The sequence below is a fragment of the Chanodichthys erythropterus genome, chromosome 12, assembly GCF_024489055.1.
Source record: "Chanodichthys erythropterus isolate Z2021 chromosome 12, ASM2448905v1, whole genome shotgun sequence".
NCBI classification, from domain to species: Eukaryota; Metazoa; Chordata; class Actinopteri; order Cypriniformes; family Xenocyprididae; genus Chanodichthys; species Chanodichthys erythropterus.
Window position 1 is genome coordinate 45135796 of NC_090232.1, and position 15311 is coordinate 45151106.

Sequence of the window (15311 nt, forward strand, 5' to 3'; positions counted from 1 at the left end):
CACATTATTGGACTTCCTAATTCAAAGAAAAATAACACCATGATCTGGGTTTCTCTTTCCTTCTTTATGCAAATATATATAGATAGTGATGCAGATAGATAGATAGATAGATAGATAGATAGATAGATAGATAGATAGATAGATAGATAGATAGATAGATAGATAGATAGATAGATAGATAGATAGATAGATAGATAGATAGATAGATAGATAGATAGATAGATAGATAGATAGATAGATAGATAGATAGATAGATAGACAGACAATATTTTCAATTCTTTGTTATCAACAACATGAAATGCATTAAGCATTAAATTATGCCAGGGTTTCCCAAACTAGGATTAATGAAAAAAAACTGCAGGGGAATTGTGAGTTAATGATTAGGCTAATTAAATCATAGAAATGTACACTTAAACTGAAATAATTACTGAAAAAAATATAAAAATAAAACTATTGAACACTAAAACTTAATATTTTATTTGTTTACCTGCATGTAAATGTGACCATTATCTGACATCACAGAACTGTGAACATGCAAACATGTTGTTAAATAATGAATAATGAACAAATAAATGTACTCGTTTACTAACGTAACCTTGGTTCCCTGAGGCCCTGTTTCCACCATCCCACTAAGCAATGTTATGTCCAGAAGACGTCCTTTTTAATGTCTTTGTCACAAAAGTCATATGTTGAAAAGATGTCCACTACACTCTTAGAAAGGATGTGTTAAATTCGTACACATCTGTAACGTCTGGATGGATCCGTTCGTAGTCAATAAACTTTGGAATTTTCAAAACGTTTTTAACCTGATAAACTGTGTTTTTAAATCACTAAATCGGCTCCGGCTGACTGCGACTTTTACCATGTTTGTGGACCCGTGAGGTTAAACAGAAAACTCCAACTTCCTAACTTTGGAGACTTCAAAAGGATCTTTTGTGGGCCCAGAGACTGACCAGACAAATTCCACACACACACACCACACACACAGACACACAAACATGCTTAGAGACTGTATGTACAGCTACTCTTAGAATATGACTGTGCCAAAGTGTACCCATCAGGTATATCCAGTGCATATATGCTTCCTAGTGTTTAGACTTAGTTTAAATGACTGTATTTGTGCTAGTGTTCATTTTAATGATGGAATTTTGTCTGTAAACCATAACTTCTTCTACATGCTTTTCTTATATGACAAGTTTAGATTAATCTCATTCATCTATGTATATTACATGGTTGTCAAATGCATTGTTCTATTTGTTTAATGATACTGTGAAGAAAGTACTCCATCTCGAAATCCGATCTGATAGTCATAAATTATGCAAATTAAGTTACAAGACAAGACAAAGGACAAAGTTTGCCCGCCAACTTTGCACCTATGTCATTGGCTATTCCACCTCAAGAAGGTGTGTCGGCTTGTCTGTCATAAAATATGAGCACCAGGATTTTTCTGTGTGTTCTCCCAATTGCCCTGAATCATCCATCGCCCACTCACGCGCGTCTCTCCCGGACGTTACGATGACCGCGCTGCCATCGCGCTCATCTCTCGGGACCTCCATCTTCCAGCGAAACTAACATTCAAGTCCTCAGTTCAAACCTTCCCGCGGAACGGAAGAAACCAACGAACTGCATCAGCGCTAAACCGAAACTCGGCAAGCAAACTAATGCAAGTACGACCGTTTAATGAAACTGATTTCCGTGCTGGCCTCAAGGACTGTTTGTAAGTTTTGCTGCTTGTCTTCTCCCTTTCCTTTCCTCTACTTTCACTTTTGTATATATGTGTATAGCCTGTGTATAGCCTTATAACCTCTGTAGTCGTAGTTTGCATATATTAAACACATTATTCACGCTCGATTGTTCTGTTTGTTCATTCAACCAAAAACCAAGTCACTTTAACGTTTTTTGATCACTTTATGCTTTAAAGCTACAATAGGAATTTATTCTCGTGGCCAAAGAATAAATCTGTCTATAATATTCTAGGAGGAGCTAGGGTTTGCTGGACAAACATAGTTTCCCTAAATAATTATTAAACAAGAACTAATCATATATGTGATTGATTATAATTCGTTGTAATTAATTCACAATATATGTTTAATCCCCCCTTGGGTTGATATATCCGTCATAATTGATCATAAAGCTTTATGATTTATTATAATTCATATATATATATATAACCAATAAATTGATTAATAACTGTACAAACCGCTACACATCAGTGTGTCAGTTTAGGGACAACACTTGTTGTGTTAATTCTGACACATTCATTTAGTCAATGATTTTAACACAGTGAATGTTTCAGGAAGGTTAACCAGAGGTGTAGTCAAGACCGAGACCCTCCAAGACCGAGACCAAGACCATTCAAGAGGGAAGTTAATGAGATAATTAAGTTATTAATCAAGTAGTAGTTATGAACACCTGCTGTTAACAAGCAGAATCATTGAAGGAAAGAGGAAAACAACAACAAAATAAAACACCTGTGATACTTCTGAACATGAAGATCAAAATTGCAATGGTCTCTTTGTCAAATCCAGTCAAAAAACATCACTTACACATCAGTGCTTGTGTTTTGGGACAACACTTGTGTTAATTTTGATACATTCACTGTGTCAATGATTTTAACACAGTAAATGTATCAGGAAAGTGATCTGATGTTAACAAGCAGAACCAAAGGAGACCATTTTTAAGCCACCATCATTTTTAATATTAGATTTTGTTTGGGCTGTTGTAACTGAGTTATATCAGCCAGATAAACAAAGAGAAAAGATGATCAGGTGGTGTTAGTTATGTTTTCACATAATCATTATTTGACCTGAATCACTGAACTCATTTAGAGCCCAATCTCTGAGTTAGATTTACATTATTGATTATAACAGCACTGTGATTAAAAAAAAATAAAAAATAAATAATAATAATAATAATAATAATAATATATTTTAGGGACACACAGACATCAAGAATCAGCCTGTGAATCTCAACAATTGACACGCAACATATCAACAGATCAACTCTGAACATCAGAAAACAAGCTACTAAAAGGTCACATGAACAGAACAAAGTAAAATAGTGAGAATAAAGGAAATTACTAAGACAATTAAGCTCATCATTTATTCATGCAGCAGTGCATGATGGGAGGCATGGATGAATTTTGATTGGTGGCTCCCAGAATGCACTGCAACATGCTTTATTATTCTCACAACTGTTGAGATTCACAGGATGATTCTTGATGTCTGTGTGTCTAAATGAAAAGAGTTTTATTTTTATTTTCTTCTATCACAGAAATACTTTGAATTTATGTTTCTTTTTAAAACGTCTAATTCATGACCAGTGTTTTGTTTTGTTCCATCCTCTGAGCTGTATGGATTACATTTATAATGGATTGATGCATTTTTTGGGGCTTCACTACCATTATAAAGCCTGGAAGAGCCAGGATACTTTTAAATATATCTCTGATTGTGTTCATCTGAAAGAAGATAGTGTCATATACACCTAGGATGGCTTAAGCATTCAATTGTACCACAAATACCATTGAAAAGAGACCTTAGGAATGCTAAATTATGGGATGTTTTTTGGGTGAACTAACCCTTTAACTACTTCATTAAGTAGATTTTTTTTAGTTTAATTTTTTCAAATTAATTCAGTTAAATTTCGGACAGTCCATCAGTGTCCCAACACTCTTTTGTATTAACAACTCACAACTTTGAGTTAAACATGCTTGAGAAATTTAAGGCAATCACTAGAAGTAGAAAGAAGCTGAATGAATTGTAATAAAAGCTCTTTTTTAAAGCATTAGTGTGTTTCCTTACCTAAACATTACCTGTCCTCACTGCCTGGACGAATATATCAGTGGTTGCTCAACCCTCGCTATTATTGTACTTCACTTACAAAAAAAATTTTATACTCTATTTTAAAGAAATGTCATTATCCCAGATCAGGTCACACGATGTTCCTGTAGAACAGCAGAATAAAACACCAAACCCACAAAGACACATACGTTGTTGTCCCTGCATCTATTAATAAAATATCAAGTTTCATTCTCAAGCCTTCCTGTCCAATTACAAGAGTGTTTATTTTTTACTATAAGAACACACAAACCTCTAAACAAACATCATGCTCATTATAGGGCTGAAACTGAACCTGTTTCATTTCTGGATTTAACACAAACATGGGGTTAATCTGTATTATGTGTGCTCACACTTCTCTTGTTAATGTGTGTATGCCAATTATTTAAGAGAACATAAAGGTCAACAGCCCAAGACAGAGCAAAAATGGATAAGCTGAAAGTTATAAGCATACACAGCAAAATCCTGAGTGTTAAATAAACACCCCTCAGTGTCCACACTACAGGGTGTTTAAAGTAACAATGAAGCAGTGTTGAAGGTAATGAGATTATTAAGTGATTAATTAAGTGATGATTGGCCATTATTTAAGATTCCTTATGATAATAAGTAGAATCATTGAAGGAAAGAGAAAAAAGAAGAACAGAATAAAGAGAGACATAACAAGTACAACTGACTTCCAGCCATTAGACATTATTACATTTATTATTAACCAGTTTGATTTGATTTCTGTCTCACATCAACAAAAGTTCTTATTGAGAATGAACAGATGTTTAGATGTTAATGTTTGAATGAAAGTTTAGTTTGAAGTCACCATGATGGTGATCATTGTGTGCCTTAGTTGGGCTCTTCACCTTTTACTTTTTTTAATATAAGTTTTTCTTTGGCTGCTCAAACTTTGTGTTTGTAAAACACATTTGTTATGGACAGAGAAACTACGACCTGGTCACAATATGTTTTGATGATGACATTATCATCATGTAATGACCTGATTCACTGATGTCATTCAGAGTCTAAATCTCTGACTATATGCTTGATGTGTAACATCAACTTTGAGGACAAAGTGTTTGCACCCACTAACAGGTGTCGTGATGAAGAGATAATCAGTGTTATTCACTTCACCTTTCAGTGCTCATAATGTTATGCCTGATCGGTGTACAACACACAAGTGAAGCCTGAAGATACATGATAACTTAATAACAAAAATGAGGCACTAGGATGCTATCTAGTGGCTAATAAGTGAAACAACAAGAAATGAAACTTCCCTATACACAACCTCAATTTAAAAAAGTTCATTTGTATATCTATTTTTATATAAATATTTAATACTGGGTGGACCAAAGACAAATATAAAGACTATTCATAAATTGGTGTCCATCTGGTGGGTACAGCCTTGCAATGCACCCAGAGAAAAATATTCATGGGGAAATTAAAGGGTTAGTTCACCCAATAGACTGGGTGACTACTGGGTGTATTGCAAGGCTATAGACTGGGTGACTACTCTAACTAATGTCCCTCCATTGACAGTCTACGCAACTACCATTTTGACGCTTCAAAAAGATCAAACAGAGATTGTAATCCATATGAATCGAGTTGTAAAGTCCAAATTTTCTGAAGAAACATGATTGCTTTTTATGATGAATTTAGGCCTTTATTCACATATAAAAACATTAACATCTATCAGCGATCATAAACAAAAGGTCAGCTGAACTTGCTTGATGCGCAAGAACAAACCTCATTGGTTCTTGCAGAAGCTCAAATGTACTGCGTAACACGAGAATGAACCTCATTGGTTCTTGCAGAAGCTCAAATGTACTGCGTAACACGAGAATGAACCTCATTGGTTCTTGCAGAAGATCAAACATTCTGCTTTAACACAAGAGAATGGCCCTCACATGTTCTCACACGTGAAGCAATGAAATGTCTTAAATTTCAATAAAAATATCTTCATTGTTCTGAAGATGAAGGAAAGTCTTATGGGTTTGGAATGACATGAGGGTGAGTAAATGATGGCAGCATTTTCATTTTTGGGCGAACTAACCCATTAATAAAATGGTTGTAACATGTATGCTTTGTTTCTGTTTAGTTTCTGTGTTCCCGTTTTCCTTAGTTACTGTTTTTAGTTTCTGTTCTCCCTGATTACTCAACATGTATTTAAGCCTTGAGTTTTCCTTAGTTCATTGTCTGGTATTGTAAACGTCTTTGTTAAATGTGGTTGTTTATTCAATGTCTCCAACGATCTCCTGAGCTTTCTGTTTTGGATTTCTGTCATGACAACTCTCGTAGTGTTTGGTATGGTAATGGATATGACAATGTAGATATTTTTTAGTCTCGGAATAGATCTGCTACGCTGCTGCTGTTGATTATTGCTGCTGCTGCTGCTGCAGAGCAAGTACAGGACTTGCTACTGCCAATACATACACAACCCACTGCTGCGAGCAAGTAAGACATGCTGCTGCTGCACAATATAGCGTACATAAATAACTGTAGCAGATCTATACAGGTGGAACTGGGGAAGGTGGAGGGTTTCTGAAGCACGCTGCGCTACTAAACAATGCTAACTTTATTAAGCACGCAGCTCATTGGCTACTAATACAGCAGGAACCAATCATCTGTGACCTATAGATATTGATGTGATAATTAGCAGGTGTGTTAAAGGACCTATTAGAGAGTTTCATGCCAGAACTTTGTATTTATTAAAAACTGTTTTGTTTTCTATTCCATTTGCAGTGCGCTTTACCACAGCCACAGCACTGTTACAATGGAAAACCAATAACATTTATTTTTTACCTTTAGTCTCATAACATTATAGTTAGTTATCAAAAATGACTAGCATGTGTGCAGAGGACTGCTCTGATTCAACAGTGTACATTCAGCGCCTCAGGGCTTCGTCCTCTTACTGTGATTCTAGACTCCATTTTCCACTGTGCAGGAGAATGACAGCACTAAAGCTTGACTTGACCTGACATGAGAGTTTCATTTGAGTAACTGAGACGGTATGAAATAATAGTTTTTGCAAACATTATGGGGATGTTACTTTAGAATAGTCACAGAATCAGCGCCATTAATAACACCAGACCCTTCATACTCACCTTAGCTCCTTACCTGTTTGGACTCCTGTTGTCGTCTCCATTCAGCCTTCATCATCTGCCATCTTCTGTAAAGCCTCAAGCCATTCCTGCACCTGCAACGACAGAGAGACAATTACTATTGGAGCTAAGTCTGCTTAACTTGCCATTGAATGAACACTCACCCATTTCTCCTGCTGTCTGCATCCTGCAAATAAATATCTGTTCGATTAAGTTCCCTGTGTTGCCTCCTTCTGTATGCTGACAGGAATGTTCTCTGAACATTTAAAAAACATGATGTGTAAATGTGTTGTGCTTACGTTCTGAGAAGAGATAACACTGAAGATTCTATTAATGTTACTGAAAGAACGTTTGTTAAACATTTCGAGAGAAATAGTGAACTTGCAAGAGATGATATATTTGTATAAGAAAAATATCCATATTTAACAAGTTATAAGGTAAAATATCTAGCTTCCGCCAGAAAAACCTTCCGTATTCAACTTATGGAAAAAGTGTAACACCTCTTGCAGTTCAAAATGCTTACACTACGTCCTACGCCTTCATTATTCAACTTACGAAAGCTTTTTTTGTAAGTTGAAGGCAGTCTGGTGTAATGGAGGCCAGATAGAAAGAGCTGTGCACGTAAACCTCACTCCTCTGATCTCAAGAGACGTTCTAGGGAATGACACTAGAGACCGCGGTCGTTAGCCTCTTTGTTAGAGTGTCTGACTCCTATGGCGTAGACCTGGGTTCGAATCCCACTTAGAAGGGGCGGTTCGAAAAGGAGGGGATATGCTGGCGGAAGGTAGATGTTTTACTTTATAACTTTTCTAATATGGATATTTTTCTTACACAAACACATCTCTTTGCTTTAGAAGGCCTTTATTAACCCCCGGAGCCATGTGGAGTATGTTTATGATGGATATGGATGGAGGCACTTTCTTCAGCTTCAAACTTGTTGGTCCAGTTCACTGCCATAATAAAGCTTGGACGTGCCAGGATATTTATTATAACTCCGATTGTGTTCATCAGAAAGAAGAAAGTCATATACACCTAGGATGGCTTAAAGGATTAGTTCACCCAAAAATGAAAATTCTGTCATTTATTACTCACGCTAATGTTGTTTCACACCCGTAAGTCCTTTGTTAATCTTCGGAACACAAATTAAGATATTTTAGTTGAACAGTTTGAGTTGAGTAGGTAAATAACGAATTTTATAGTGATTATATAGGCCGATTTCAAAACACTGCTTCAGGAAGCATCGGAGCATAATGAATCAGGGTATCGAATCTGCTGTTCGGAGCGCCAAAGTCACGTGATTTCAGCAGTTTTTTACACGCGACCTGAATCATGATTCGATACGCTGATTCATTATGCTCCGATGCTTCCTGAAGCATTGTTTTGAAATCGGCCATCACTAAATAAGTCGCTATTTTGTTTTTTTTTTGGCACACCAAAAATATTTTCGTCGCTTTATAATATTAATATCGAACCACTGTACTCACATGAACTGATTTAAATATGTTTTTAGTACCTTTATGGATCTTGAGAGAGGAAATGTCACTGCTCCCTATGGAGGCCTCACGGAGCCATCGGATTTCAACTAAAATATCTTAATTTGTGTTCTGAAGATGAACGATGGTCTTATGAGTGTGGAACAATATGATTGTGAGTAATAAATGACAGAATTTTCATTTTTGGGTGAACTAACCCTTTAAGAGTGAGTAAATCATGGCGTAATTTTCATTTTAAAGTGAACTAATCCTTTATGGCCACCCTATTTAAAACACTAACTCTCAAGTTCTCCTGACTTGCAGTTTAGCAAGTCATCTGAATGCAGCTTAACCTAATCTTCAACGAGTACTAATCTGGAGTCCTGCATTACAGTGTGCTGACGCATGTGTGTGTGTGTGTGTGTGTGTGTGTGTGTGTGTGTGTGTGTGTGTGTGTGTGTGACATATCAGGACACAAATTTGTATAATGACATAGGTATTACAAGCTCTCGGGTTTCCTAGATATTAGGAATATGATCAAATGTCTCCTCTAAGATCCCAAATAATATGATGGTTACTAAACATTCTAGCTAAATTAACACCTACACATAATGAAAGGAGAGGAGATGTGTCCAATACTCTGATGGCTCACTGCACCACTGCTCGGGATTATCTGAAGGCTACTTAAAGAGACACGATGATCACACACACACTACAGTACTGTACACGTATGACCTGAAGCGCAGGGATCTTTATTACATAAGACTCCCTCAAGACATTGCACGTGGACACACACCTGGCCGTGTAAGTGACAGTCTCTAATCAGAGATCTTTGGGCCAGAAGTTTGAGCTTTTGGCTCATCATGAGAGTGTGAGCAGCATGATTGAAGAGTTTTGCTGTGGTTTATTTATAGTCTCTGCATCAGCATCAGTCACAATGCTGCGAATGAAGCCCTTCAGAGAGCGACGCATGTGACAAGTGAGGATGGACTACAGCGGTCCAGCGCGCTCTAGATTCAGTCAGACGTGAATTTCACCCTCTACTGCGCGCGGATCTGTGGACGAGGCAGCAACAGGAGACTTTACACTGTCAGAAAGAGGCTGAAAGAAAGAAGAAGAGAAATAAAGAAAGAAGGATGCTCTCTTACAGATGTAGTGTGTAGGTGGGAAACCGTCTGCTGCACAATTTCCGGTTATTCTGTCACTGATTTCCAACTATTGATCACGAAGAAAAAGCGCGGCGCTCGGTTGCAATGTCTGCGCGCGAGTGTGCGTTTTTCAGGATTATTCCCACAACACCATAAGGAGAGATTTAGATAGTGGGAATGTGTGTAGGGCGTTAATAAACAGGCTAAACATCGACTAGTGCTTCAAGACTTTATCTAAAATACAACCTGAACTGGTAAGGTGAGTAACACCTATCTGTCAGTGTTTATATAACTGTTTTGTCTGCAGATTTATTCTTCGTTTCTCGTGATTTTGCTGTGTTTAAGTAACTCCTATACATATGACCCTAAAGTTGTATGTGTTTGAACATGAGTGTGTGTTTGTTTGTGTGTGCGCGCGCGCGCGTGCGAGTGTTTCTGGCTATATAAATTGCGTGCAGCTCCATCTAGGCCAGCCCACGCGCGCCTCTGGTTGCCATAGCAACTGTCGGGGGTTTAAAAGGGGTAGAGGATGCGAGACCAAGTGAAAGCTCATCTTTACACTCGGCTTTTACAACTCAGAAGCAGAAGATGAGCAAATGCATCTGCAAAATTTAGTAGCCCGAGGTAAATGAACTAATATGGTAATAAGAAAACAGGATGATGCAGTGTCACACAGATTACCTTGCAAAACAAACCATCACAATTAAAAGGCATTCTGAGCGGTTGCCAGGGCATTGTTAGGTTGTTGCCAAGGTATTATGAGAGTGTTTTTTTTTTAGTGTGGCGTTGCTATGTGGTTGCTAGGGAGCTCGGGTAGACTGCTGATTCCAAATTAACACTGTTTTCTGAATGACTGTTTAGAGATGGAAGGTTAATTAGTAGACAGAACCTAAGATGGATTTCTAAATAACCAATGTGAGTTATTTTAGTAAAATTCCATTAATTTTCTCCATCATTTTCATTTAATTTTATTTAATAGCCAAATTCTATAGTGAAGAATTACACTAGCTATAATCCAATCCAATAACTAATGGAATTACAGCAAAGAGTCTGTCTTCTTTTACAGACTTTAAAGGGGGGGCAGGGTTTAATACACAGTTTCTGCCAATATCATGTTAATCTTGAGAACATATAGAGTAACAATGCATCCTTCATATCTCCGAAAAGTCTTTAGTTTTTTCATATTTATAAAAGTTAGATGCGCTAAACTGAGTCTTTCCGAAAAAAACCTGAGATCCTGGAGGCGTGTCTGCCGTCAGTGCCGTGGGCGGAGCTAAAGAGTCACAAGCGCGCACAGCTTCTGTGTAGAGATCGCATGCTAGTTACGACACCATTAAAAACAAAAACCTTTGTGTTGTTTACATTATATGCACTTGTGCGCCGATCTGATGCAACTTTACTCACCACCCGCGATCTGCAAATCCAGCGCCGAACTAGGACTTGTTTACAAAGTATTCATCACCGAAATCCTGGGAACAAACAAACATACACGCACAACTCCGTTGTTGCCTCGGAAAAACAAATTTCATCCACTGTTCCCTTGACACTTGGATCTTTGGGCTGAAAGGGGTAATCTTTCCCTCACAACCAAAAACACTCCTTTGTTTACAGGAGCTGAGTCTCATTTCAGAGGCTGCGTACTCCGGAGGTCGCATTTGAAGGCTGAATACTTCATCAAGGATGTCATATTTAAGAAAGTAACCGTAATAAAATTGACTGATATTCATTGTGAGGTGTAAAATACTGTAATTTATTTCTTACATTGCAATCTAACGGTTATTTTTCTTAAATGAGACTGCCTCGATGATGTATGCAGCCTTCAAAGGGTGCAGACCCTGAATTGGGACACAGCCGTAGTTGAAAAATCTCTCAGCTTCCGTATCCCGAACGAAGCGTGTTGATGTGCTTGATCTTGCTCTCGCTCTGGGTGATGTGTGTGTGCAGCTTATCAGGGAGAAGTGCCTATACAAGGAATTCCGCTCTCTTTTGACGTCATACAGGACACACTCGAAAAAAACTCTCTGAATGCTGTACCGAAACCGGACGTAGTGGATTTGGCATAGAAATACTCCGTCATACGTCCAACTCGTGTTTGAAACTTTGGCCATGTTTAGCATGAGAATGCAACTCTTTAACAGTGTAAATAAGTCAGAATGCATGAAATAACATTGCAGCCCTTCTTTAATATTGTAGCCTAATAATTTGCAAGTCAATATTGCTTCATATTCATTCAGTGGCCTGATTCAAAATGAATTGAAATATACATTCAGCTGTGTTCTTTTTCTTACAGCCATGGCTGTAAGGCCCACCCTCATCTTCATTCTCTCTCTGATTGGCTGCTGCGCTCTTGAGGACCCGCCCAAGCACACAGCCCCGCCCCCTCCTCATGGGTGTGGCGCTACAGTGGACCTGCCCTACAGAGTTCTGTGCGACCTGGAGTCCGTATGGGGCGTGGTGCTGGAGGCCATAGCGTGCGGTGGGACCATATCTGCTTTGATTCTGGCCGTGATTCTTTTAGCCAAGCTGAAAACGGTAACAGAACCGGAGAAGCGATGTGGCGTTGGTCCCCTCCTCCTCCTGCTGGCCGGAACGGCAGGTCTCTTCATCCTATCGCTGGTGTTCTTGGTGGGGCGTGGCGAGGTGCTCTGCATGGTGCGCCGTGGGCTGTGGGGGGCGCTGTTCGCGATGTGTTTCTCGTGTCTGCTGGTGCAGGGAGTGCGACTGAAGAAGCTGGCCGGAGGGAGGCGGAGCCCAGCGGGGAGTTCTCTCGCCGGATTGGCTTTCGCGCTCACCGTGGTTCAAGGCATCATCGCTGGAGAGTGGCTGCTGCTTACGGTGGTCCGTGAGGGACATGCAGCCTGCGATTACTTACCTTTAGACTTTGTGTTGGTGTGTAGCTATGCTGTAGTGTTGTTGCTGGCTGCCACTGTGTTGTCGTTGGCCGTCGTGTTGTGCGGAGGGAGCAACAGAGAGGAGTCGAGCAGGAAGAGGATGAAGTGGAGGTGTAACGCCGTCTGGCTTTTCCTCTCATGTCTCTCTTCGCTTCTCCTTTGGGTCGCCTGGCTCGGTCTCTATCTCTACGGAAACGCTGGCATCATGACCGCGGCGAAGGATTGGGATGAGCCGGCATTAGCGGTTGCCTTGGTGACTGAGGGTTGGGTATTGTTGTTATTTCACGCTATCCCAGAAACACACCTGTGTTTGCGTCCGTCCAGTCAGAGGAACGCAGACACTGGGCAGAACTACTACGACACCCCTCAGCCCCCTGCGGCACAAAGTTACCATGACGACGAGCGGCCAACCAATCCCAGAGCTCCGTTCACAGAGAGTCAGGCGTACACTGTAGAGGAGCACAGTGCAGGTGGGTTGATTAAGAAAAATGTGTAACTTTTTGGTAAGGTTAGTTTATGGTAATAAATAATGATTAGAGAACGTTCTGTATAGGTTTTCTTTAGGTTGGTACAAAAACCTCCCTGTAACGTTCTGGGAAGGTTAGTTTATGGTTATAAAAAAACCTAAAAATAACCATCAGAAAATGTTGGTGCAAAAACCTTCCTGCTACGTTTTGAGAAGGTTATGGTTATAAAAAAAACTAACAATAACCATTAGAGAACGTTCTGTATAGGTTCTATTTAGGTTGGTGCAAAAACCTTCCTGCAACGTTCTGGGAAGGTTAGTTTATGGTTATAAAAATACTAAAAATAACCATTAGAGAACGTTCTGTATAGGTTCTATTTAGGTTGGTGCAAAAACCTTCCTGCAACATTCTGGGAAGGTTAGTTTTGGTTACAAAAGATATAGAGAATATTTCAAGAATATTGTTATTTGGTTCTCAAAAAAAGAGGCAAGTTTGGCAACCATATGGGAACATTAGGGGAATGTTTGTGTTTTCTGGGGAGAAATATGCAACAATTTTAAAGCCGTTCAACATCATTTAATTGACCATATGTTTAAATAATTATTCATTTTTTTCTTTCAGCTTTATTCTGTATCCAGATTAGTGTTATTATGTACAGATTTCCTATTATTTTTTATTTCTCTTTGTTTTATATATATATATATATATATATATATATATATATATATATATATATATATATATATATATATATATATATATATATATATATATATATATACACTGTTGTGGTTTTTGCAGTTCTGCAGGCTGGAGGTTATCATAACGGATTAATCCGGCCTGCTCTGCCATTCCGGAGTCATGTTTACCAGCCCACTGAGATGGCACTGCTCATGAATGCAGGACCGGTGAGTAACAGTACTATACATTAACAATACGCTTAGATACTGAATGAGTCTCAGTCTCTCACGATTCACCTCATGCTCTGTGTTCCAGATCCCAACCGCCCCTCCAAACTTCACAGGGAGGCATCTGTGGTGAGAGCGGTTACCATGGCAATAATGTCCTCTTCTACTTCGGGTGGCTTCACATGGTCAAAAGGCACTTTATTAAAGTTCCATGTTAATAATTTGGGAAATGCTCCTCTAATAAAATGACATAAGTTAAAGCTGATTTAATTTAACGGGCATTTTCAACATGGGAACAGGCTAATTTTGCACATGATCTCTTTTAAGTGCTAAATTCAAAATACGGGAAGCGTTACATATTTGATATCACTCTGATGATGTCTGTTTAGATTAAATGAATCAGACAAATGATGTGCTGATGAGGACCTGTCAGAATTTACATAAACAGGGATGTGTGAATGAGAAAAGAGAGGGAGCGTCTACACGCAACGCTGTTGACAAGCCCATTTTACTAACATAATGTGACATATTTCAGAGTGAAAGGGAATAACTGTGTATATGAATAAATGATTTTTTTTTTAAAAAATGTTCTAAGAACGTTTTCCTAATGTTCCCATTACGTTATGAAAATGTTATTTCTGAATGTTCACTGAACGTTCAAAGCATCCAGTTTTTAAATGTTTTAAAAACACTTTTTCTCGGTTATACAAATGTTACTTTGTAACAATTTAACATTCCATTTCATAATTTTGCAAACATTATGGGAATGTAACTTTTGAATACATTCTGAAACAAGTAGTAATATTTAAAAAACATTAGGCAAACTAAACCGCTTCCGAAAAAAAACGTTTAAATAACGTTAGCTAAATAACAATGTATAAATAATGTTTTTGTGCTAATATTTTGAGAACATTATTAAAGACCAGATAACTTTGCACAAACGTTCTATTAACATCACTGGAAGAACGTTTGTTTATAACTTTGAGAGAACCTTGCCAGAACGTTCTGAGAACATTCCCTGTGTTAGCTGGGAGGGGGGGTTTAAAAATAAGAAGGATTTGTGATGTCAGCCAAAAAGGAACACTATTTTTCAGAGACCAGTTTACAAAGAATAACATGCACAGATGAATTATTCAAAATGTAACCAGAAATGTGTAACACCGTGTCCTAACCAGATGCGATGCGATAAGATTCCAGCAACAAGCAATTTGACTGTCCACACTAGATGCGACACGACGCGACAGTGAGAAGCAATAAAATCAATCACAGCCAATCAGAAGAGAGTGTGGGCGGGCTTTCTCAGCAAGAGCACAGCGGACACAATGAAATGGGCAAGTGCTTAGTAAAATCAAAGTCCCTTTAAGACAAGTCATTTCACTCGGCAGCCATCTTTGAAACGCCTCTCGGGCATCCAAGTGCAGCTCCAATCTCTTTGAATGGGGAAACATCAAATTCTCGAAAGCTGTTTGCCAAGCTTTCGATTAAATTTCATATTTGTAATCA

General features: G+C 38.5%; 1 protein-coding gene across 1 annotated transcript; it reads left to right on the top strand.

Moving 5' to 3' along the window:
* Positions 1 to 11834: 11834 nt before the first annotated feature.
* On the top strand, positions 11835 to 13941 carry gprc5bb (G protein-coupled receptor, class C, group 5, member Bb). The gene is made up of 3 exons (XM_067405070.1): positions 11835 to 12903; positions 13702 to 13808; positions 13897 to 13941. Exons 1-3 carry the CDS (start codon positions 11835 to 11837, stop codon positions 13939 to 13941), a joined length of 1221 nt encoding a protein of 406 aa, XP_067261171.1.
* Positions 13942 to 15311: the final 1370 nt, after the last annotated feature.

What these genes read in the sequence shown, in the direction of transcription:
- gprc5bb (XM_067405070.1), top strand. Translation starts at nt 11,835, where the DNA reads ATGGCTGTAAGGCCCACCCTCATCTTCATTCTCTCTCTGATTGGCTGC. An exon ending in TGTAGAGGAGCACAGTGCAG is followed by an intron (nt 12,904 to 13,701) that starts GTGGGTTGATTA and finishes TGGTTTTTGCAG; the next exon opens with TTCTGCAGGCTGGAGGTTAT. An exon ending in TGCTCATGAATGCAGGACCG is followed by an intron (nt 13,809 to 13,896) that starts GTGAGTAACAGT and finishes TCTGTGTTCCAG; the next exon opens with ATCCCAACCGCCCCTCCAAA.